The sequence below is a fragment of the Ylistrum balloti genome, unplaced genomic scaffold, assembly GCF_031769215.1.
Source record: "Ylistrum balloti isolate Yb309-2 unplaced genomic scaffold, AGI_CSIRO_Ybal_v1 Utg369730, whole genome shotgun sequence".
In the NCBI taxonomy this organism is placed as follows: domain Eukaryota; kingdom Metazoa; phylum Mollusca; class Bivalvia; order Pectinida; family Pectinidae; genus Ylistrum; species Ylistrum balloti.
Genome location: NW_026781945.1, coordinates 2867317 through 2892643, shown reverse-complemented (window position 1 = coordinate 2892643; position 25327 = coordinate 2867317). Strand labels below are relative to the sequence as shown.

The following is a 25327-nucleotide window of genomic DNA, read 5'->3' as shown; positions in this document are numbered from 1 at the left end:
GCTTGGAATCTTGATACCCATTTCAGTATCATCTGCCATTATCCCGCGGCGAATGGCTCTGTAGACATTCGATTCTAAACAAGAAAGAGGAATACAAATGACAATATATTTATTTATGTGTAACTGCCAACTGAAACAATACTGTCCTACGTCAGACGTAGAGGAACAAAACTAGAATCATTTGAAACTTAAAAAGAATACGCGTGGTTTAAATAGGATACAATCCGCGTTATAACGTATGTCAGCAGTCTACGAACTCAGCATAGTGAGTGAATAACCAAATTCTGATTCAATTTTTTAAATGTTCAAAGTAACATTCAGTATTCATATATTTGTAACATGAAATTTTCGAAATGTTCAAAGATCAGTATGGTCTGTATTATATTCGATATGTCAAATGTCACAGTAACTCCTTGTTATTAGAATCTCGATGTAAACTAGTCCAGTGTCAAATTAAATCCGTTAGTAATGATATCACGTTCGGCGGCCTGTGAATTGATGCTATATCAGTTTTATAAGATAACATTATATGATTTTATGGGAGAAAAAGAAATCAGGTAAAATATCTTATCACATGCTTATTATCTATGGTCAGGTACACTTGGCTTAGAAGAATTTTCAATTTACCTGTCTTGTTATCGTCACGTGACATAAGACTGACTAATAGACGAGTTCCTTGTTAACGTATTGTGTTTACTCCATCTTTTTCACTCCTCCCTCTATCATGGCACTACAAACGAGTGGCTCCCTCTGTCTGCTGATTCTGGTGCACGTAGTCGGTAAGTCGTCAGATACATTGTTATTTCCTACAACTTGTGATATACAGATGTACATATCAATTGAACAGGTATGAAAATGTATAAAAGAAACATTTGTCTAGTTGTAATATATCCGAGATTATGAAAAACACACAGTGCGCATAAAACATCTGAAACGTTTCATTTTTGTCTTTTTTATCAACTTTTGCTGTTTTAATTTTCTCCAAGTACAATGATTGCATATATATCTGGTTAAGTTCTCTTTAGGTTAAAAAAACGTCATCAAAATATTACCGACTGGTGTCGTAAGATTATGTTGTTTATCTAGAATGAAAGCTAAGATTACAGGATATATTCTGTTCTGTTTAAAACATGACAGTCATCACAACGAAAAAAAAAACAAACAGAACACTGATGGTTGATTGTCTCGGCGCAAACATGAACAGGGCGTCGTTATTGTTTTCTACTTTTTATCCCGTTCTGAAATGTGTTTCTGTCAAACCTTAAAATGTCTGTCTTGACCAGGAAGGGATATTGTGGTTACGTTTGAAGGCATGTACAATATCAATCGACCGTCACATCTCTATTACACTCGTTTTCCATTTGTTAAATATTCTAGTAAATGTCTAAGGACAAAAATACATATTTTTAAGTGATATAAACTATTAACATTAATTATTTTCTTTAAGGCAAATGTAATGATGCAATTTAAAATATTATGCTATACTGAAAATGTATCTATTTCTAAATGTGTTAGAAAGTGTTCACCTGTGTCCCTTGTAAAGGTCTTGAAATTATAACATGCATTTTATAAATTTTTTGTTTTCAAATACTATCCTATCCACATTCTTTTTTCTAAAACTTTTAGTAGCGATCGTATTGTTATGAATGATGTTTCCTTATCAAGCTTTTTTTTTCAAAAAACCTATTTAGTGGGCAGTTAATTTTGTGAATAAATGCAATAGATCAATGAATCTGCTTTTACTATTTGTAACAGTTCATGGACATATGAATTCATGGATTGAGAATATTCACGAAATCAAGGATAATCAATGCCTCACAAAAAATCAATAATGAAGTCTTTTCCATGAATTTCTTGAAAAATGCATCATATTTGTTTGTATTTTTTGGTAAAACCACGAAAAAAAATAACCATCTGAAAAAAATCCTTATATAATAATGTCTTTATGTATATCAAGAAATTCCTTCCGCAAACTGCGATACGATCACCTGGTACGATTTATAGTTCATAATTTTGTCTTGTTTTGCAGGAACAACGTCAGCCAATGTGGAGACTTTGGCGAAAGACGTAAGGGTAATGTACTACTTGATCAACCACAACCCTGGAGGATCTTACTATGCTGCAATAATTCTCACAAATAACGGAACTTCGTCAATAGATCACAGCGGTGACTGGAGTCTTTACGTTTGTCACGAAAATCTTATAGAATTCAAACGATTCGACAGCGACACTGGGGAGTATGAATTTCCAACCAGACGCGGTGGCTTTTCCTTGTCACACATTGAAGGCTGCATGTACAAATTCACTCCCGATCCAAACTCATTTGGCACAATCAACCCTGGTAGAAGTAGATATATAACATTTCTAACGTCAGCCTCTATTACTGGTAAATACGACATCTTCCCAAACTTCTACATAGCCAACACAACTAATTCGGCAAAAGTTATTCAAAATACGAAAGCTGATTTAAGTCGAGAGTTTGTTGGACCATTCCAAAACCTTTTCCAGTACACAAGAAATCCTCCACGAGATCCTATTCTCCCAGTATCGCTGTCTAACCGTTACTCTGGCCTCGTGAAAAACATCTACCCTAAAACAACACAGGGTGACATTATCCCGACACCACGTATGAAGTATGAATCACCACAGAAGAAAGTATACATGAACTCGACCTGGAAAATTGATTCAAGAAATGATGCACGGATATCTGTATTAATGGAATATTTTACAAGTAAGTGGTGCATTTGAGAATATTGTTACCTGAATACAGTACGATAATATACCAAAGTTAACTATTATACAATTTCATATTGTTGTAAATATCTCTAGTCTATGGTTGTTTTTCAAAGAAAGGACTTTTATATATTTTTTTCGACAGGTACACTGGATATGACTGAAACTACAACACCGCTGCTACATAATGTGATACTTCTCCAGCTGAAAGCTGCTCCTGCAGTTGAGAACTACCATGAATGGTATAACATTACCATAAGTGCCGATCACTCTTACGTTCATATCGTAGGGAATACCACCCATGGTTTATTAAATGGGTTTCAAACAGTTTTACATCTGATCGAGAAGGAAGAGCACCCAAAACTTGGCAGACAGTTGGCAGTTCCTCAAATGAAGATTGTTGACTCTCCGCGGTTCCAGTACCGTGGACTTCAACTTGATACAGCATCTAACTTTATTAATATGACAACACTGAAAAAATTACTTCATGTGATGGCTTTTCTGAAACTCAACAAGCTCCAGCTATTATTGGCGAACGATTACGGTGTCAGACTTGAGATTACAACAATGTCCCATTTTCATACGGTAGGTTGTATTGGCCGGAAGTAGTATACCTGGTGAAATCATTCATGTGTGAAATAGATGCATGCTTTTTACATTAAGTTAAATGGAAATGGTATATTAACCGTAGTCAAGACAATTATCAGAATTAATATATGAATCCATAACTTTCAGTTTCAATTCTTCTTATGAAACTGGACGTGTTTGATGTCCGTTACTTTGCCTACTTATTCCGTTTTGAACCTTGTTCTCATTTGAAAACGTGACATTACTTATTTTGATTGACCAATGTTTACATGACAGGTGTCGTCGATGGAGCATCAGACGCTTACTCTTCCGGAAAACCTGGTCTTATTCTCCTTGTATGATTTCAGAAGCCTTTATGTAAATCTTTCGTTTGCTCATATTTTGCTCTAGTTTTATTGAACTTTAAGTTTGGATTATGATTACGTTGACATGTTGGGTTTTTTCTTTATGTATTTACTTTCACATTAGAACATTTAAGTTCTATCTATTTGATTTAAGGTTGGTTCGACAAGATGCCACGACGAAGCTGAAGAATCGTGTTTGTTCTCTCAGTTGGGATCAGATCCTTCTGGAAATGGGCTTGGGTCGGGTTATTATACTGCTAAGGAATATATAGAACTCCTCTCTATAGCGAAACGTCTACACATTGAAATAATTCCGATGTGGAGTTTTGACAGGAACATGAGAGCATCAGAAATAGCCATGCGGGCCTACAGTAAAGCCACCAACGACAACACTATGAATTGGAGTTTACCAACGTTGGATAAAACATCTCAACTCAAACCAAACCTTTTTAGACTTGGAAAAGTAGATCCGTGTGCAGTGGAAACAGAAAGGTTTATCAGAAACATAATATCTACTATAAAATCATATCACGCTGAAGCCGGTTACCCTCTGAAGACATTCGGAGTTGGTGGTGAGGACACGGATGTAGAGGCATGGCTTGATAAGTGTAATGCGAGAAACAAAACCAACAATTTGAAACACCCATACATCAGAAGGAAGGTACAGTTTTCACAAATGTTGTCAAAAGTTGCGACCGATAATGACCTTGTCATCAACGCTTATGATAACATGTTTACAGCATTCCCGAACAAATGCCTCGACCCAAACGATTGTCCTAACTGGTTTGTGCCTTTCAATATCAGCAAGTGGTACCCAAAGAATTTCCGGTTCACTGTGACCCATAGGGATCCCAGAGTCATGTTCCTGACCAGACTTCACATGCGTCCGTCAAACACCACAAACATAACGGCGATGGACATAGAGACAAAGTTGAGGACATTTAAGAAAAACGGATACAAGGTAAAAGATCCCTTCGGGGCATCAATGTATACCTCAAATCAGCATCATTCTAAAATAAAATCGATTACTAATTATGAGAACGCATATTTCAACTACATATTTTGACATTTTTATGCAGCTTAGTGATATTGTAAGATAACACTATTTCACCCTAGTGTACTAGGAAAAACTTATTACCTATCGATTATATCATTCCGATCGACTAACAATCGGCTTCACCATTCCAGTCAATAATATCCATGCATGACATACACGACCTGTCAATCAAAGAAGAACCTGGTCCACACGTTCCGGGAGATATGCCTTATGGAAAAGCACCTATTCCACTTGAAGACATATACGGAACTTGGCCCGAAGCCATGTGTTGCTCGAAGTATGCATGTCCTACGTCTGGCCCAGGAGGATATAGATTCACACACAATCAACCACCGCCTGTATGCATTGAGGATCCAACGGACCAGGGGCCATTAGGTACTTTGATATATTCGCATTGAAAATAGGAATGGTTTTGCAAAAAGATACACAATATTCTATTTTGTGTTTTTACGTCTGGATATTCAGTCTTATGTGGTCATTTTAAGACCGTGCTTATGGTCATGTTTACATCACGTTTTGTTTTATTTTATTGATTCATATTAAAATCAAGATTATTTAACCAACAGCACAGTCGTAACAACTATTTCAACATATTACATATGTGTTGTCGTCGTTTTCTTAGTTATTATCATTATGACGTTAAGTGGTATCTCGAGAAAGAGTATGAGTTGAAAAAAGGCATCTGTTATTTAGGCATGGGTTTCTTTGGAACGTGTTACGTGTTATGGAAATATGTGATGAAATAAAGGGTCAACATGTTTCACGCTAATTAACTCCACAGCATGTACATATTCACGCCTAAGTACATATGGGTATGATGATATCAAAATTAACTTCGATATGATTACGTAATTATAGAACAGGTGCCTATATGACGATTTAAGATATAGAAATATGTTATATGTTCTAAAAGCAACAACAATGATTTTTAACAATAGGTATGCAGGCTACAATAACAACAACAAAAGTGTTGGATGAAGATTACCTGTTCCAACTCCTCTTCCCACGGTTAATCGCCTTCGCAGAAAGAGCATGGCATCGTGCTTCATGGGAAAACACTGTAAAGAGACCCCTTAAAAATATGACGGAAGCAGAAATTGAAGAAAGGAAAGATTTCCTGAAATTCAAAGCTATACTTGGAGCCAAAATACTTCCGAAACTTGACATGTTCAAGGTCAGCTATTACTTAGCACCTCCCGGAGCCATGTAAGAAACATTTCCTGAAGTCTTATTTCAAATCATTTTATCTTAAAGATAAAATAAAAATATAGATTACATGTTATCACGATATCTTAAACAGGTAACTGTTTAATAATCGGTATGTATAACTATTGATAAATCGTCAAGTAATGGGGCTTCTTCAAGCGCTGTCAAAACAAACCAACATCACTTGATTACAAAAATATGTGATGTGCCCCTCTTAGTTCCGGGAAGTACTATTTTGACTACTACACCTTGCCTCGTGTTAGCGAAGGATATTGATGCTTGTCTTCATTTAAGTCGTATTTGATGAAACATAGGGTGGGATACCTTCTCTTAATGAACTCTGCAAAATGATATCTGTTTATAAAAGTCTTACCTATCTATTACAGTGTATATTATTCTCTCTTTGATGTTTTCTAATCCTCAATTTGGCAGTGGGAATCAGATTTATTAATCACACTTTTAGTATCCGACTTTATATTGTTTAAATGTATTTTATAGCCTGAAGAATGCCACTGCAGATGAAAACGACCCTGATCGCACTGTATCTTGGTTGACCGACTATCCAGGTTTCATAGCTCAAGTGAAGACAGATTTCATGGCTGACTTTGAAGACATTGTTGACAGTAAGGTGTACAGGGGAATGGTACTGGAATTCAGGACTAGGTAAAAATTTCACGTCTACTAGCTTAACTGACTTAAGCCGTATACTTGAAATCTATGCATTTTGTGACTATTTTTAATTCATATCCTAACTGTGATACACTGCTGTTAATATGTAATTTTTAATTAACACATAAATATTCTACTAACAAGAAGAACATGTTGTAGATTAGCCTCTGGCTTAACATGTACATGTTTATCTGCGGAAAGATTCTTCTTGTTCTAGCTTTGACCGTTATTATTCAAATTACGGACAGAATATTTTTTAAAAACGTATGAATATATACACACACAGAGTCTTGAAGATTTCACTGATGGAAAGAATAGACAACAGAGGCCATCTGTGTTTATTGTACATCTAAGGACTTTATTTTATGTTCTCTCAGTATGCTTAACTGGAAAACTGCAAATAGTTTTGCAGGTGTTTCAAAACAACTGAAGAAAAATGACAAGCTATTGAATACGAGAACACAATTATATTGCAATAGGTAGTTCTCCAGATATATTGTCTTAGTGGCCTTTATGTTTTTATCGTATCTGTTTATTATTTGAGTGTGTTGAATTGCTAACTCAGCACATTAAATTAACCTACAATTTCTGCTGGTTTATCACAACAGACTTTTGTATGATTCTAGAAAACGTGAACATCTCGTCAATATCATATAATCCTATAAGAACTTGTGGTTTTTACTCATAATATCGTACTCATAATGGTCAGCTTATTGTTTTTGAGTATATGTATTACTGCATTTCTGAAAATACATCATTACCTTTGTACACTGTTTTAATGCATAAAGGAATAATTTGTAAATAACAATGAGTATACACGATGAACGAATTTAAATTACGATCAAACACCCTTGATTTCCCCCAAAAAATACATCATAGGTTGTCTATGTATTGTTGAACTTGAATTTTCCTATTTTCATTAAGACCACATCATACATAGGTTTTCTATGCATCATTGAACTTTTCCAGGAACAACGATTCCTCACGATTTAGTAGAGTGGAGCGAATGTCAACACTTGTAAGTAACTACAATAGTGACATCACGGTGTTTTTTATGATTTAGACTGCGATATAATAATATTTGATACCCGGGATTCTATAAAGTGGTATTGTTACGTCATTACAATGATATTTAATGCCCGGGATTCTGTAAACTGGTGTAGTACATATACTCACATTGTTACAGGAAGTCATTAATTATACTCATTTGTTTATACACGAAAGTTGAATTTGTTATTACAACGTAGTTCATTAGAAAATGTTCATCGATATAACGAGAATATTTCACATTTTCTAGTTTGTTTGAATTCTTTAATCGGTATAACGAGGATTTTTCATATTTTCTCATTTGTTTTAATTTCTAGCACCCTGACCCTTATGCGAGTGAGCATCGAGCTATTATGCACAATTTTACAAGAAGCCCGGCGCTAACTTTTCCAATACAGTTGATGTTTGGTCACATCTCCGACCCTACTGGACAGTTATCTTTCACAATCACAGATAACCTGCCATTGTTCTACGACACAGATTTCCAAAGGTACTTTAACCGGACTGGTTTCCTAGCCTTCCGTGAACGGAAGCCAATGCTGCTAGCACAACAGCAGCTACAGATAGCGATTGTGGAACAGTATCGTTGGGAAAGGCAACTAAGACTGCTAGCAGCTTCAATGGCGAACCAGTCCGTCAGTGGTCAAGGTCTAAACTCTACCTCACAAAACCAAGTAGCCACTAGCAACAGAGACATATTCAGAAATACACAATTGTAATATAGAACGAGAATGGACGTTCCAGCATTTTATAAAGAATCCATTGTACGTCTAGTAATGAATGGTAAAAGTTAACTTAATCGTTCCATAGGCCCATCATTGGTTCTGTTTGTCACTATATATACAGCTGTCTACCGCTACCTCGTACATACAGATATACCCCGGCTGTTAACTGTCGCCTCTTTTGTTTTAGCTGATTTGGTGAAAACAATTCTCACTGAGTGAAAAAGAATCATCAATATGTCATTGAGATAGATATCCTTTGTTAAGAGCAACCTAAAGAACAGTTCCCAATATCAACAGATACCATGAATTAATTATTTGATGATATTTTATTTGTGAAACATCCATAATTAAACGGTAGACATTCAACGGGAAGTGTTATTAATGGTTAAACCGGGAGGCCTGCTTAAAGCCGCCAACCGCTATTTTCTTGTTTGTCTAAAATACTTTCATTTTGCCAGAGAATACATTGTTTATAATTAAAGAAAAGAGAGAAAAATGCCATCCTAGAGCTTCTTCAATGGATTTAACTTACGGATCTCAACAAAATCAACCGGATCTCAACAAACCGAACCTCAACAAACCGATTTCAACAAATTCAACTGGATCTCAACAAACCGGATATCGCAAACCGAATCTCAACAAATTCAACTGGATCTCAACAAACCGGATCTAAGCAATTGGGAATAAAAAAAAACAAAATTCGTTGGCTAGATGTTATTTGAACGTTCTGTACATAATGTGTATTTCCGTCTTTGTTTAGCCTGAATCTTAAAGAAAACGACCACGGGTTTTCTAAAACTTTATGGTTTCAGCTCTTGGTATAAACAAAGGCTCTATTATCATTTATTAAATAACTAGATTACAAAATCTTCAGATTATTTGTTTATTTTGTATTTTTGTTACTATATTACATATTAACAATTCAATGTCGAATCACAATATTTCTAACATCAAATATGAACAGTAAACTTGGAGTTCTCACCGAGATGAAATACTATAGTGAAGGGCTGTGGCAGTTCTATTAACTGTAATATTATAGGATAGTTTGACGAGGAACACACAGTAACATTACATCATATTCCATATCCAAATCATGATCAACAATGTCTTAACACAATAGTAAATATCAGTAATACTAAATCCCCTGAACGATCTACCTGTATGTTATACTGTTGACATTGTATGATATTTATACCAGCTTCGTAAACAGATATCTATTTCACTAATTCTCATTAACGAAAACGCATGGTCATGTATGTATCAGATATAATTGATGTATACAAAATAGGATCATATAGTTTTTAGCACAGCTTTATACATTTGTACCAGGACTGAACATGCAGAGAAAAGAAGTTTAAAGAAAAATATCGGCTTTATTCGATACACAAATTGGTGTATTAATCTCATAATTGATTTTTTTGAAATATAGTTCTGGTACTTTGTGTCTGGTTACAAAGAAGTATCGACAGTCTCTTTGTTACCATGAGTTAACGCTTATATTAGTTACATAAGATGTTGAATTACTTTAGCTTTGGTATTGTATTAATGGCACAGTGAATACGCATTCTAAAAATAGAACGTTTATATGTATATACACTCATTTTAACAATAACAACGATGTATATACGTTATGATAAAAATGAAGGTCACAATTGGTAATTGACAGCAACGTCATCAAAAGTCCGCTAAGTGCGCATTTCAAAACATAGTCCATCATAATTGTACACAGGTTTTTGCTCGTACCTTTCTCTTACGTGCACCAAATGATAGAGGTGAGCAGTACTGGACAGTTAGCCTTGGACGTTTGATGACGTCACTGATGGTTTGATGGTCAGTTGTCCGCCCGGAACTTTGTTTATTTATGGAGCTGTCAAGAGACAATAAGACAATGTGACGCATCAGCATTTGAGGTCAAGCCATCAACTGGACGTATTTAACGCTGACCGACCTGTACACTCGATCACTCCGTCCGCCATTCCGGCCAGACAAGAAGCTGACCACGATGGTCAATACATATATCTACCTACTTTTTGCGGCATTGCATGTCGGTAAGTTGGAGCATTTTCGAAAATATTTTTAAAGTTCCATGTGTATTACCAGAGTGAATGACTCTCCCAAAAGAAAGAAGATGTACAATATTACCTGTACTTTAATGGGAGGGTGAAGGAATGATATGGTCAGGAACCTTTCCTTTTGTTCTTGCGATATACATTTGTATTTGGGTATCCACTTTGAATGTCCACCTAACTCTATAGCTTTTATTTTCTGTCGGTATATTGACGCATTGGCACATACTTGACATTTCTGTTACCAATAACTCAAGTGAAGTGCCAATTATTTTTTACGCAAACGTCGCCGTTTCTTTCTAATTTAAGTCGTGTCTCGCTCACACAAGTTTTACGGGGACGTAACGTCAAGTGACGTGTATTGATAGACATGCAAGTACACGTAAAACCTAATTGTCGTCTGTTAGGGAAAGAAGAAAATAGTGGAAGAACATATGGTAGGCAGAAGTAAGATACAGTAAGCATGCTCATGGTCAATTAGCGATTACAGAGTAGGAACACTAACATAAACAAAGCTAGGTTGGTTCACTTAATAAACAGATGTATTATAACAGTAACAAATATAATATTGAACTGTCGTAAGTTAGCACTCCTGGGAATTGTGAATGCAAACTGGATAAAGACAAATTCCATGCAGGTGGCAGTCATAGATGCTAAATTATTGTTCTCAGAGTTGGAGCCAGTGAAACCTGAAAAATTCCTCCAGTTATAGTTTATTTTAGTTGGTAGATTACGAGCAGAGGAGATAGGTATGTTGTATACAGCTACCAAAAATATATGGGTCTAGGACATATACCGTTAAGGATATATATTAAACCGATACAAAACTTCAGTCTCGTATGTCCCACAGATTTCTTTGTTATTTCTAGATACTATTCTGATCCTTTTACGTTTGAATTAAATTTTATACATCTAGAGATGTACGGTAATATTAAAGATGGGTATTTAAGTTCGTATTTCAATTTTATATATTTCTTTCATAATTTAACAACAATGTACAGAAATATATTTTGTTTGGGATAGGAAAAACTAACTTGGAGATCATATTGATATTTCTTTCTCTTTGATTTCATGCATAATCCAATCCTTCAATTTTCAAACATACGTTCTCTCTATGGTACATGCTTAAAGCTATTGTATTTAGTTACTTAGTTAGTAAGTTAGTTACAGCTTTTCCGTCTCCACGACTCCTTCCGTTGTCGGATATTGTCTCGAACGTCAGTGTTCTGGAGACGTTTTATTATTGTAAAAATGACAGGACGATAATGAGTGGTATCAGGTCAGTACAGTTAGAAGCACCAATATCGATCTATTAACGACCCCAGACAGAATAAACCCATCTTGACAGGTACATTGTTGTCTGTCATCGCTACCAGACTGATGACATCAAACATACGTGTGACCAGCATGACGTAACTACCTCGTCAACAAATCATCATCATTCTTGTTCTGTTGATCAGCGATTATGACGTTTACGTAAAAACGTGTCATAATGTTCGTCTGCACATCAATCAACTTGTCACGTAATCAACAATGGTCCGCTGTTTCTATAGCATACAAGGCAAAGGCTATTCCGAAAAGATGTTGCTATTAAATACAAAGCAACGGCTATTTTACCACAGGTCTATCTTACACACATGGTCTGTTACTTAAGCTTGAGTTTAAAACTCGTCGATACTGTATATGACCGATTCGTGCCGATATGCTGACACAAGACATTGTTTTCGTGACATTTGGATGTGACAACGATGGGAATCCTGAACTGTTTGTGTAGACCTATAATGTATGTTTACAAAAAGTATATATAGCTGTGGATTGGGGTTTACTTACGCCAAGAAAATGAACTGACCGAAATGGAATTCAACCAGAAATTATCTCACAATTAGCTTTCGACTTTGTAATTAGGAGTAATATCAGTACATGTTCGGTTCGAAATTTGAACTATTTAGCTTACATATTGCCCTTTTTAATACACTTTCGTGAAAATAACAATCTAATCTAAATGCACTGTCAAAGGTAGTCAAAATGCTTCACTTCCTGCCGTCTTCCTTACTTTTACTTTTAGTTTCATTCACTTCCTGTCGTCTTCCTTACTTTTGTTTTTACTTTCCTTCACTTCCTGTCGTCTTCCTTACTTTTGTTTTTACTTTCCTTCACTTCCTGTCGTCTTCCTTACTTTTGTTTTTACTTTCTTTCACTTCCTGTCGCCTTCCTTACTTTTGTTTTTACTTTCCTTCACTTCCTGTCGTCTTCCTTACTTTTGTTTTTACTTTCCTTCACTTCCTGTCGTCTTCCTTACTTTTGTTTTTACTTTCCTTCACTTCCTGTCGTCTTCCTTACTTTTGTTTTTACTTTCCTTCACTTCCTGTCGTCTTCCTTACTTTTGTTTTTACTTTCCTTCACTTCCTGTCGTCTTCCTTACTTTTGTTTTTACTTTTCCTCACTTCCTGTCGTCTTCCTTACTTTTGTTTTTACTTTCCTTCACTTCCTGTCGTCTTCCTTACTTTTGTTTTTACTTTCCTTCATTTCCTGTTGCCTTCCTTACATTTGTTTTTACTTTCCCTCATTTCCTGTCGTCTTCTTACTTTTGTTTTTACTTTCCTTCACTTCCTGTCGTCTTCCTTACTTTTGTTTTTACTTTCCTTCACTTCCTGTCGTCTTCCTTACTTTTGTTTTTACTTTCCTTCACTTCCTGTCGTCTTCCTTACTTTTGTTTTTACTTTCCCTCACTTCCTGTCGTCTCCCTTATGTTTATTTTTACTTTCCCTCAGTTCCTGTCGTCTTCTTACTTTTGTTTTTACTTTCCTTCACTTCCAGTCGTCTTCCTTACTTTTGTTTTTACTTTCTTTCACTTCCTGTCGCCTTCCTTACTTTTATTTTTACTTTCCTTCACTTCCTGTCGTCTTCCTTACTTTTGTTTTTACTTTCCTTCACTTCCTGTCGCCTTCCTTACTTTTGTTTTTACTTTCCCTCACTTCCTGTCGTCTCCCTTATTTTTATTTTTACTTTTCCTCACTTCCTGCCGTCTTCCTTACTTTTACTTTTAGTTTCATTCACTTCCTGTCGTCTTCCTTACTTTTGTTTTTACTTTCCTTCACTTCCTGTCGTCTTCCTTACTTTTGTTTTTACTTTCCCTCACTTCCTGTCGTCTTCCTTACTTTTGTTTTTACTTTCTTTCACTTCCTGTCGCCTTCCTTACTTTTGTTTTTACTTTCCTTCACTTCCTGTCGTCTTCCTTACTTTTGTTTTTACTTTCCTTCACTTCCTGTCGTCTTCCTTACTTTTGTTTTTACTTTCCTTCACTTCCTGTCGTCTTCCTTACTTTTGTTTTTACTTTCCTTCATTTCCTGTTGCCTTCCTTACATTTGTTTTTACTTTCCCTCACTTCCTGTCGTCTTCTTACTTTTGTTTTTACTTTCCTTCACTTCCTGTCGTCTTCCTTACTTTTGTTTTTACTTTACTTCACTTCCTGTTTTCTTCCTTACTTTTGTTTTTACTTTCCTTCACTTCCTGTCGTCTTCCTTACTTTTGTTTTTACTTTCCCTCACTTCCTGTCGTCTCCCTTATTTTTATTTTTACTTTCCCTCAGTTCCTGTCGTCTTCTTACTTTTGTTTTTACTTTCCTTCACTTCCAGTCGTCTTCCTTACTTTTGTTTTTACTTTCCTTCCTTTCCTGTCGTCTTCCTTACTTTTGTTTTTACTTTCCTTCACTTCCTGTCGGCTTCCTTACCTTTGTTTTTACTTTCCTTCACTTCCTGTCTTCTTCCTTACTTTTGTTTTTACTTTCCTTCACTTCCTGCCGCCTTCCTTACTTTTGTTTTTACTTCCTTCACTTCCTGTTTTCTTCCTTACTTTTGTTTTTATTTTCCCTCACTTCCTGAAGTCTTCATTACTTTTGTTTTTACTTTCCCTCACTTCCTGTCGTCTTCCTTACTTTTGTTTTTATTTTCCCTCACTTCCTGTCGGCTTCCTTACTTTTGTTTTTACTTTCCCCCAGTTTCTGTCGTCTTCCTTACTTTTGATTTATTTTCCTTCACTTCCTGTCGCCTTCCTTACTTTTGTTTTTACTTTCCCTCACTTCCTGTCGTCTTCCTTACTTTTGTTTTTACTTTTCCTCACTTCCTGTCGCCTTCCTTACTTTTGTTTTTACTTTACTTCACTTCCTGTCGCCTTCCTTACTTTTGTTTTTACTTTCCTTCACTTCCTGTCGTCTTCCTTACTTTTGTTTTTACTTTCCCTCACTTCCTGTCGTCTTCCTTACTTTTGTTTTTACTCTCCTTCACTTCCTGTCGTCTTCCTTACTTTTGTTTTTACTTTCCCTCACTTCCTGTCGTCTGCCTTACTTTTGTTTTCTTAGTTGTCGTTGTCTACCTTGCTTTTGCTTTCGTGTTCCATCAGTTCCTGCTGTTTTCGTTCCTTTTGTTTTCGTGTTCCGTCAGTTTTTGATGTTTTTTCTTATTTTTACTTTTGTGTCCACTTAGTTCCTGTTGTTCTGTTTGTTTCCGTTTCGTAAAAAGTGACGTGTTCTATTTGAGTGATTTCTCTAATACTTCACTTACTAATGTATGTTCTATTCTTGTCATTACGAAGTATACATCGTATAACAGGCATTTATCATCCTAAGTTAGAACAGACACACATACATGGCCTGGTCAGATGATTAACCTTGGTAGGTTGTGTAAATATGTAAACGAATATTAGTACGCCTTAAAATGCGACTTATCGTGCGTGTAATTAATACATGTTCTTCAGTTGTTAATTATACCTGTGTATGAAATGGTTTGGATTTTTTAGGAAACATTAAGATGACTTCACTCATTAATCTTCATTTCAAACGTTGTTCGATATTTTGAGACGAAGTCTCCTTTAAGTAGCTAGTAGCAACACCACTGAAAAATATGCGCTTGTCCCGCTGCATGCTATTCAAATCAATTGTGGTAAAGTGTTATGCCAATGATGACGTTTCCAAATTCTATATTAAAATGATGTGGCCTTAATACTCTCACAAATATATTCTGAAGTGCAGCACAATGCATCACAGAGTGATTTATAAGTGTGGCCGAGTCGACTTCAAGTGTTACAACAATTAACCGTTAGTTCGTATATTCTTCACAACCAAGATTAATATTAATTATGCCTGAAATGATGAGGAATCGATCTGTCGGTTTGACTGCTTTCACCTTTCGTACACTTTACTCCTCAGTGTTCACTGTTCATATGTCTTAAGAAAGTGACAGATTGTAGCCACTGAAGCGCGACACTTAAATTGCTCTTTTACTTTCTTACAGATGAATCTATTCACATAAATACATTAAACTTTTTTTTTCAAAAAAATCAAAAAGGTGTGACGTATTTTGTAATCAAGTGTTGATGTATACGAGTCAGAGTTACTTCGCTTGTACACTTGTATTTTGGTGTACACAAGGGTATCACAAGGGTAGTCGGGTGACTGTAATATTCGAGGGTCGATTCCCCGCGCGGACGTGAGAAATCAAAGTAAGGGGTCACCTGCCCAACCACGTGAGTTTTGTGTCGATACTTCGGTTTCCTCCCACGGTAAGATTTCGTGCGCTTTATGCCGGGCCAACAAGCGTGATTAATATAGGTTGGATAACAACGGTTTAGAAATTGTTGTAAAATAAATAAAGTTTTGAATTTAAACAAACACAAAAACACAATCCACATTTATTTATTAACACAGTGTTAACTGTAAAATATCAACTATAGAATAGCTATGGATTTGTTAGCAAATCCGACATTTCTATTTTTTGTGTGTGTTGTTTTCAAAGCGTTTGTAAACTGCTGACTCCGAGTTTTTGGAAAAAAGACATTTAACATGCATGTAAAAAATATTTATAAAATTTACTTCGTTGGTATGATGAAAAATGGAAAATGTTGAAACGTGTGTGTTTATATATTAAATGGCGGAAATGGGAGTTCTACAACATGTGCCTTACATTTACACCAAACATTTACCTTACAACAATAGAAAGCGCCATGCTACAAACAGCTGTTAATGGCTGTTACTCCAAGTAATGTCAACATAACGAGACTCGCCGGACCACGTACAGCCCCAGGCAGTATACCTAGGCCTGTCAGAGGCCCGTTAACATCGGACAGAATAATTAATATGCTCCGTTTTCCCTAAACCTATAAGTCAACGAAACCAAGTGCATGTCAGATCGTTCTCTCTATCATATATTCTAATTCGATTGATTGCACAAAAAATATGATTTTTTTTTCACTCTTTAGAAAGTTTCCATGTTACCCAGAAATGACTCACTGATTGTGGTTGGAATGACAGATCTATAGTTTTTCATATACACTTGCTTTATCTCACTTAATGTTAACCTTTAATTATGAGGTCATGTCACGTGCAGACAGTTACAATAGGGATAACCAAGGACATATCAATCCTATCTGAAGATACGTTATACGAGTTTCCTCCTGGTGAGAACAATGACTCCAGACCGATAGACAATGTTAAGCTTTACGGAAAAATAACCTCCTTTCTTCAACCACGTTGGACTTATAGAAAGTCGCTTTGATCAGAATTGTTATTACATTTATATTCCTTAAATCATTCACGCAACAACGACATAATTACTTGTAACATTCAGCGTCAAACCTTAGACGACTACATTCAAATCACAAAATATCAAAATAATCTAACTCGCACAAATTTCGTTTATAAGACCTTATGAAGTAATCAAAGACACAAAACGGAAATATGTCAACGACATGACTATTTTGAGTACCAATCTAAACTTCCAATTGCTTGATTTTTTTTTTTTTTAAATTCTTAGAGAAGATAATCGTCTGGAGTCTAGATATAATAAAAACAAGAAAACACACGAGTTGTGTGTTCGGTACTACAAGTAAGGTGTTATATGTGAGAGAGGGCGTACCTCCGTACGATGTAATTTTGATATTTTGTATACGAGTTATCTCTCTTGTTGTAGTAATCGTACTTGCCGTGGACATCGACGAGTTGGCCAAGAACTTAGCCATCACTTATGACGTAGACCGCCACAACCCTCCAAGTCCTGTGTACGGAAACTCCTTCCTGGCAAACATTTCTCTGGCTAACGTCGGCAACAGTTCGATCCCTGCATCTGGATGGAGTATATACTTCTGTCACAACCCATTAATCCAGCCTCTGTATTACAACACGTCCGCGGCGCAGTATTTTGGAGGTGGGCTTATTTTGTCAGGGAATATTACCCTTACACACGTAAAAGGGTGCATGTTTAAATTTCAGCCGTACGTCGGTAAAAACCCAGCCTATCAATCTCAACCCCTTAATCCAGGAGAAACCCGCAATGTGTCTTTCCTCTCGTCTAACACCGCCGTCAGCAGGTTTGACGTCTATCCTAACTGGTATCTCTCAAATGAAACGCATACCGCCAGCATACAAAATACCAAGAATGACGTCCCGCTTTTCGTCACACCACACAATACGTTCCTGAAGTGGATGAGAAGCGTCCCTACCGATTTGTACGGGACTCCACTTGGTCTGTGGAACAGATATACCGGGTACAACTTTACAGCTGTTAATGCCACAAAGTACTCAGTTATCCCAACCCCTCTGGAACAGAAACTCAAACCAGGCAAAGTTATGGTCAACAACAAGTGGTCAATCGACCGAGATCGGGATGGCCGTCTGACTGGAGTGGCAACTTATCTCAAAAGTAAGTGGACACCGGCGTTCGTTTTGTTCAAGGCATTATGAATGCAATTGGTGCTGTTGATTTTTTTTCAAGTTGCGTCAAACACAATTCGAAGATTCCATACATATGAGCCATCGATAATCGTCAACGGCATGTAAAATCTTTTTAGGATGGAGGTGTTACGCTGTGCTGTTTGGACATAAATGTGTTACAGTTATTCCCCTTGCTCCATAATTTATAACTCTGTCTTGGAGAGAAATGAGGTAGACATTTTTCTTGTTAGATATCAAAATTTTCAACACCTTCTTTCAAAATTCAAAACACTGTATCATAGATAATAGTATGGTGACTTTGTTAGCTGGGTATCAGATTACCTCTAACAACAAGATGACAACTATTAGGTTAGATCTCGTCAGTCATAACAAATTGTTCGGAATCTACACTGTTGTTGAGAGGTACAATACCATACATATATGTCCATTTGTATTGTATTTTAAAATGTATATCATTACTTCCATAAATCAAGATGTGTGAATGATGGATGACGAGTAAACATATAGCTTGGGAAATATTTGAACAAGATAAAAGTGTGGTGACTCAGAAAAAAGTTTGTTAATAAGAGATAAACTTTTTTATTTCAAATGTTTTACATAATTGTAGAATCCATCAGTGGAATCCGCATCAAGAACAAGAAGCGAGGCAGTAAGGATGTTATACAACTATACATCCGAAGAAACCGGCCTGCCACAGAGAGCCCTGAGCGGTATCTTATACGAGTGAAGAGTACGCCCCCCAGGATAGAGGTAGGAGGAAACACCGTCCATGGCGTATTCAACGGCATCCAAACGCTTTTCAGTCTTCTCGCATTCGATGGTACCGTTCAAGAGATGGAAATCACAGACGAACCACGATTTCCGTACAGAGGAGTTATGCTTGACGTTGCAAGTAACTTTTACCCCAAGACCACGATAATCAAACTCTTGAATGTGATGGCGTTATACAAGCTAAACAAACTCCAGCTCAAGCTTGCTAACAACGAAGGATGGCGAATTGAAATACCAGACATTCCCGAGCTTTCACAGGTACCGTCTAACAATCTGTTTATTGAAGACGTTTACTTGAATTAACTGACTTTTTCAAATAGCAAATACCTGAAGATCGTTAAGTGAAATCCTCGTTTTAAGGAAGTACAGATGTTTAGTCGTCACATTCCTTCATATGCTACATGAGTAAATTTGAAACCATAAATTGTATGAAATACATGTCGTCCACCCCTGGTTATCAGTGCATTGAATGTCTTATATAATGATACCGTTAAATGTTAAACTTTCTTTTTGTTAGATCGGAGGACGGCGCTGTCACGATTTGAATGAGACAACATGTCTCTTTAGTCAGTTTGGCTCTGGACCTGATAATACAACTTCCGGTTCCGGATTTTACTCGGGAAAAGATTATATGGACATACTAAAAGCCGCTAAAAGACGACATATAGAAATCATTCCATGGATAAATTTTGGCGGTAAAGCTCGTGCTGCAATCGTTTCTATGAAATCTTACGAAAACAGAACAGGTGACAAAAGCATGAGAATCTTTGACCCTGCGGACACTGTAAATTACATGACCGAAGACCTGTACAGTGATGCCGTTATTAACCCATGTATACAAACTGTGGACGCATTCTATACCAAAATCCTGAAGACCATGATCGGGTATCATGCCAGGGCAAAATCTCCACTTACATTAATTAATGTAGGAGGCCATGATGTCCCAGCCGCTACCCGGATAAACTCCACCTACTGCAATGCTCTGAATCTGACAGGGCCGGACCCATTCATGCTGATGAAGGTTAACTACACTACGCGACTGGCCAACATATCGTCCTCCTTGGGAGTAAACTTGGCTGGAGTCGAAGATTTCTTCAGTGCCTGGCCAACCAACGACGAGAGAGGGGGGATCCTCGTGCCCTTTAGTCGTTCACGTTTCCCTGGTAACATCGACCTGTACCCTGTTTTGACCAACTCTTTTGACCCAATGACGTTCCAAAGAGCCCAGGTGATGGCAAATGTCGGTTACAAGGTAAGCTGATTTGGTAACACTAAGTTACATACCATGTCTGCACGTGTGAAGAATAGGTGAAACCAAGTGAAGTATTTTTATTTTGAATTTTCACAAAACTTTTACTTCTAAGTCGACAAACATACGAGGAAACTTTGATATCAAGAGATTTTACTTATCAATCTGTCCATGCTGACATGATTACAATAACTTTTACAAAGTTGTACAGAAGACACCTGAATGAAACGCAACTCTCAGTACAAATTTAGAATAAGGTACAGTCAACTAAAACATTAAATTGCATTATACCGCTATTTCGCCCTGACAACACTCGTAAATGATTTTAATATAACGTACGTGTGTTGAGTTTTTTTTTTTTTTATTTATTTTATTTCCGTGAACCATGCGACTCATACGTTAAATAACAAACACATAATTACATAATGTGGTACAAATATGAAAGAATGTTATACAGATCAGGTTAAATGAAGAGTAAGCTTACAATGATACTGTAGTGTACAAGTAGTTCTATCAATTTCTAAATTCTAAGCGTTTCCTTGAGGCACAATATAACTATTTCCCTAAATTACATAATTCTTTTACATTATTTTTGCTCAGTAATATCGTTAACTTAAAAACATTTTGACTTCTGTAATAGAATTGTTTGATATATTTACGTCTCAGATTTTGGTAAAAAGGACATTTTAGGATAAAGTTAAATTCGTCCTCTATATCACCAGAGGTACAACGAGTAAAGGATTTATTTTGACGAAAAAAAAAACAAAAGGTGATAATGACAAAAATATAGTTGTACTACCTGTGGTCAAATTGTAATTATACTTAACGCCTGCCGTATACACGATTATTTTTACAGGTGATTCTATCTCCCGCTGATTATGTGAGTTTAGATCACGCCCCGGAACCCGACCCGCATATTCCCGGGGCCTACTGGGCGATACGACATATCCAAGCCACCAGAGTGTTCAACTACCTGCCTGACAACCGCTGTTGTAATCTTAATCCGGACGAGTTCAGGTATGGAAAGTTTACACCTAACGGGTGTATTGACACTGACGACTGTGTACCACTGGATTATCCTGGAAATATCACAGGTACGTACCACAGGATTTACGTGAGGGCGGTGACGAGTTTAAATGATATATCATATGACAAGTTACTATTTGTTCTATATCAACATCATGTCCCTTGTACATCAGTTTAGAAACGTTGAAAGATTTTTTTTCTATTCATCTCGTGTTCTCAAACACGGGTTTAGTGTCTGTTCTCAATATTGTCCTCAATGTAGAAACTTAAGGTCAGATGAGGTCAGTAATGTACTACTTTTCACATGCACACACTCCCGCAACTAATGCACACAAGCATTCTACTATTTTTTTGAAAACTGACTACAACAAAGTTTAAAAACTTCCTTTAGTTCAATAAAAGTCGTTTGACCTGTAAAGTTTGTTATGCATCCTTTTTAGAAAACGATATTACTTCTACCCTCTCTATACAGCTAACGATATTACTTCTACCATCTGTACAGCTAACGATATTACTTCTACCATATGTACAGCTAACGATATTACTTCTACCATATGTACAGCTAACGATATTACTTCTACCATCTGTACAGCTAACGATATTACTTCTACCATCTGTACAGCTAACGATATTACTTCTACCATCTATGTACAGCTAACGATATTACTTCTACCATCTCTGTACAGCTAACGATATTACTTCTACCATCTGTACAGCAAACGATATTACTTCTACCATCTGTACAGCTAACGATATTACTTCTACCATATGTACAGCTAACGATATTACCATCTGTACAGCAAACGATCTGTACTGTAAAAGATATTACTTCTACCATCTGTACAGCTAACGATATTACTTCTACCATCTGTACAGCTAACGATATTACTTCTACCATCTGTACAGCTAACGATATTACTTCTACCATCTGTACAGCTAACGATATTACTTCTACCATCTGTACAGCAAACGATATTACCTCTACCATCTGTACAGCAAACGATATTACTTCTACCATCTGTACAGCTAACGATATTACTTCTACCATCTGTACTGTAAACGATATTACTTCTACCATCTCTGTACAGCTAACGATATTACTTCTACCATCTGTACTGTAAACGATATTACTTCTAACATCTCTGTACAGCAAACGATATTACTTCTACCCTCTCTGTACAGCTAACGATATTAATTCTACCGTCTTTATCGTTTACATCTTAAACGTTACATCTCAGTAGGTGGTCTAATTCCTCATGTCTCTGAAGGCATATTTTTATAAGTTTTTTTCCAAGAACTATTGATATTACATAAAGAACGAATGAAAATGATTATCTACATTGCTATTCCCTTTTAAGGTATGCAAGCACATATTCTGACCCCAAAGATCCGTAACGAAGACCACTTGTTTGGACTGATGTTCCCACGTTTGTTGGCCTTCGCCGAGCGCGCGTGGCACAAGGCAGATTGGGAGTCTTCCTATGTGGGACGTTTTAATAGATCCATGCCATTTGTCCCTCCAAACCTAAAGGCTCAGAACGAGGACTGGGTTAGGTTCGCCAGCATTGTCGGTCATAAAGAGCTGAGGAGACTCGAAGCATACACCATTCCACACCGTATACCGCCACCAGGTGTTCAGTAAGTAACAGCTCTAGTTCAAAATATTTTTATTGCGATTGCAGAGATTATTTTTATAATTTTGCATTTGTCTCTAAGTAATGAGAAGTGCATGTGTCTGCATACAATGAGGCCAATAGTAGACTTATTTTAAGCGGAAATGAAAGCTTACGTGTTTGTCCTTTTGGAAATACAGATTTGATGAACATTTGTCCTACCTTAGCGGAATTGTTATAAATGCTTTGTTAACATTAAAGTATACGATTTCGAAACGTTATTTCAATCATTGTTGAAGTGTTTGAAGGGTTTACTGCGCTCATTAACGCCGTTCATTTCCCTTACAGCGTTGATCCCCAGTTCTACGATCCTTTTGACGGAAAGAATAAAAGTGTAATATTGACGGATACCCAGTACCCTGGCCTGGTGCCTCAGGTGTATGGAGCCAACGGTCAATGGGCTGACCTTGGCCCCGTCACCGATATTACGAACCTCACAATTTCAACATTGACCTTCAGGACAAGGTAAGTGTTGTGAAAATATCAAGCGTTGGTGGGTAAAGATGATATGATACAAAAGTCACATTTTTGTTCAATCCTAGACCAAGACGTAAAGTTAGGTTATTTCAAAGTTATGTCATTTTCTCAAACTACTAACACTACTAACTGCATCCTCCTCCTCCAAACCAACCACTCCTGGTGTTACTCTATCTACACCTTCACGGAAATCCTCGACACAATCTAAAGTCAAAGTGACGGGCTGACGTGTTACGAGTGGGTCTTTTACGGACCGCGTCAATCCTAGACCAAGACGTAAAGTTAGGTTATTTCAAAGTTATGTCATTTTCTCAAACTACTAACACAGAATTTACATTCTCGTTCAATCCTAGACCAAGACGTAAAGTTAGGTTATTTCAAAGTTATGTCATTCTCTCAAACGACTAACACAGAATTTACATTCTCGTTCAATCCTAGACCAAGACGTAAAGTTAGGTTATTTCAAAGTTATGTCATTCTCTCAAACGACTAACACAGAATTTACATTTCCTCTTAAAACATTTGTACAAATTCTATTTTGACGATGACTTATTTAATATCCCTTTCATACACTGTGTTCTGATAATACGTTTCAAGTATCTCAGATATTTTGTTGTGGTGAAATAATTTGTCTTCCTTTCGGAGAACCTCCAGATTTCATTATGTATTACATTCTAACATGAAAAACTCAAGGAAGTGAATAATAAAATATGATATCTATTTGGTAAGTAATATGTCCATGTTTGTTTTGCCCGCATTGTCCTTTATAATAGACGAGCTTTACACACGAATCAGTACCATTGTGATGACGATGTCATTTATTATATCCTCACGACTCTTTACAGAAATGCCGCCGGTAACAGATTCAGTGAAATGGAAGGGCTAGACCTCAAGGTAACTAGATATTAAATGTCATATGGTGTGTTAGAATAACGTGAAAAAAAGTTAAATTCTCCTCGGAAATCATGTTTTACAACTTAAATTTTTTTTTTTTTTGTTCAATCACAAAAGTATTTCACAACGTTGATTTAATTATCATTGTTAACTTTTTGTAGGTTCCGAACGCATACATAGCACAGCTGATTGCTAACGGTATAATGTACAATCCGAGCCTCGTTTCCGGTATGAGACGCACTGGACCAACCTCTGCATCCTCCTCCTCCAAACCAACCACTCCTGGTGTTACTCTATCTACACCTTCACGGAAATCCTCGACACAATCTAAAGTCAAAGTGACGGGCTGACGTGTTACGAGTGGGTCTTTTACGGACCGCGTCAATCCAGTGTCTTACAATGTTTCTGCAAATCGAGTAGAAAGGTTCAGAAATGTGTGGTTGCCCTAGCAACAGATAGTGACATCCAGTGCTACACTCTCAACATCTGCTCGTGAACAACGTGTCTAAGACACAAAGTCATTACATCTCATCATGCACGTGTACCTCGAGCTGTGCGCGTCCTTTGGGTATGCAACAGCTCAAGAAACACAATTCAGAATAGTTTTGTAATAAAATATACAATGTAAATTATTGATGTCTTCGTCTGGTTCAATTCAAATCTCAATTCCACACATACACATCTTATAAATATGTCAATAATAACAACGAAACATAATAATCATACTTTTAAAACAAAATATTTTCAGACCTGAGATCGTGAGGTTTTCTTTGATGGAAATATTCGAAATCTAGGAACTCCTTCATTCTCTTCTTAAAATACATTTCTTGTCACAAGAATTTCTGCTTGAAACCATTTACGTTGGAGTTGGTGCCAATCTCTTCAAACTGACTACTAGTACCACTGGAACAAAACGTGCCAATATTTCGGCCATATCAAAACTGATCGTAACAGGTAACCGAAACATCTCCTTTGTTGATAGTTATAAATCTAGAAAGTATGGTGTCTACAAATGAAACGATAGTAACTGACGCTGTCTGACTAGTATATCTTGATTAACTATGGGTGATTGTTTGATG

The 25327-nt window shown here is 36.6% G+C and overlaps 2 protein-coding genes across 2 annotated transcripts; both read left to right on the top strand.

The window, feature by feature from the left end:
* Positions 1-724: 724 nt before the first annotated feature.
* Positions 725-8363, top strand: LOC132565689 (beta-hexosaminidase-like). Its single transcript, XM_060230385.1, has 9 exons — positions 725-779; positions 2030-2731; positions 2879-3318; positions 3820-4626; positions 4854-5097; positions 5661-5928; positions 6427-6591; positions 7567-7615; positions 7962-8363. Exons 1-9 carry the CDS (start codon positions 725-727, stop codon positions 8361-8363), a joined length of 3132 nt encoding a protein of 1043 aa, XP_060086368.1.
* Positions 8364-8375: 12 nt separating this feature from the next.
* Positions 8376-24598, top strand: LOC132565688 (putative beta-hexosaminidase). The gene is made up of 10 exons (XM_060230383.1): positions 8376-8427; positions 10280-10417; positions 17398-18126; positions 18766-19187; positions 19447-20181; positions 21035-21272; positions 22563-22842; positions 23166-23342; positions 24200-24248; positions 24410-24598. The coding sequence occupies exons 1-10, from the start codon at positions 8376-8378 to the stop codon at positions 24596-24598; spliced, it is 3009 nt and encodes a 1002-aa protein (XP_060086366.1).
* The last annotated feature ends 729 nt before the right edge of the window (positions 24599-25327 follow it).

Bases quoted from the DNA above. Each gene is read 5' to 3' on its own strand.
- LOC132565689 (XM_060230385.1), top strand. From the start codon at position 725: ATGGCACTACAAACGAGTGGCTCCCTCTGTCTGCTGATTCTGGTGCAC. The intron at 780-2,029 runs GTAAGTCGTCAG...CTTGTTTTGCAG, and splicing joins GATTCTGGTGCACGTAGTCG to GAACAACGTCAGCCAATGTG. The intron at 2,732-2,878 runs GTAAGTGGTGCA...TTTTTTCGACAG, and splicing joins ATTAATGGAATATTTTACAA to GTACACTGGATATGACTGAA.
- LOC132565688 (XM_060230383.1), top strand. From the start codon at position 8,376: ATGGACGTTCCAGCATTTTATAAAGAATCCATTGTACGTCTAGTAATG. The intron at 10,418-17,397 runs GTAAGTTGGAGC...CTCTTGTTGTAG, and splicing joins TTTTGCGGCATTGCATGTCG to TAATCGTACTTGCCGTGGAC. The intron at 21,273-22,562 runs GTACGTACCACA...TTCCCTTTTAAG, and splicing joins TTATCCTGGAAATATCACAG to GTATGCAAGCACATATTCTG.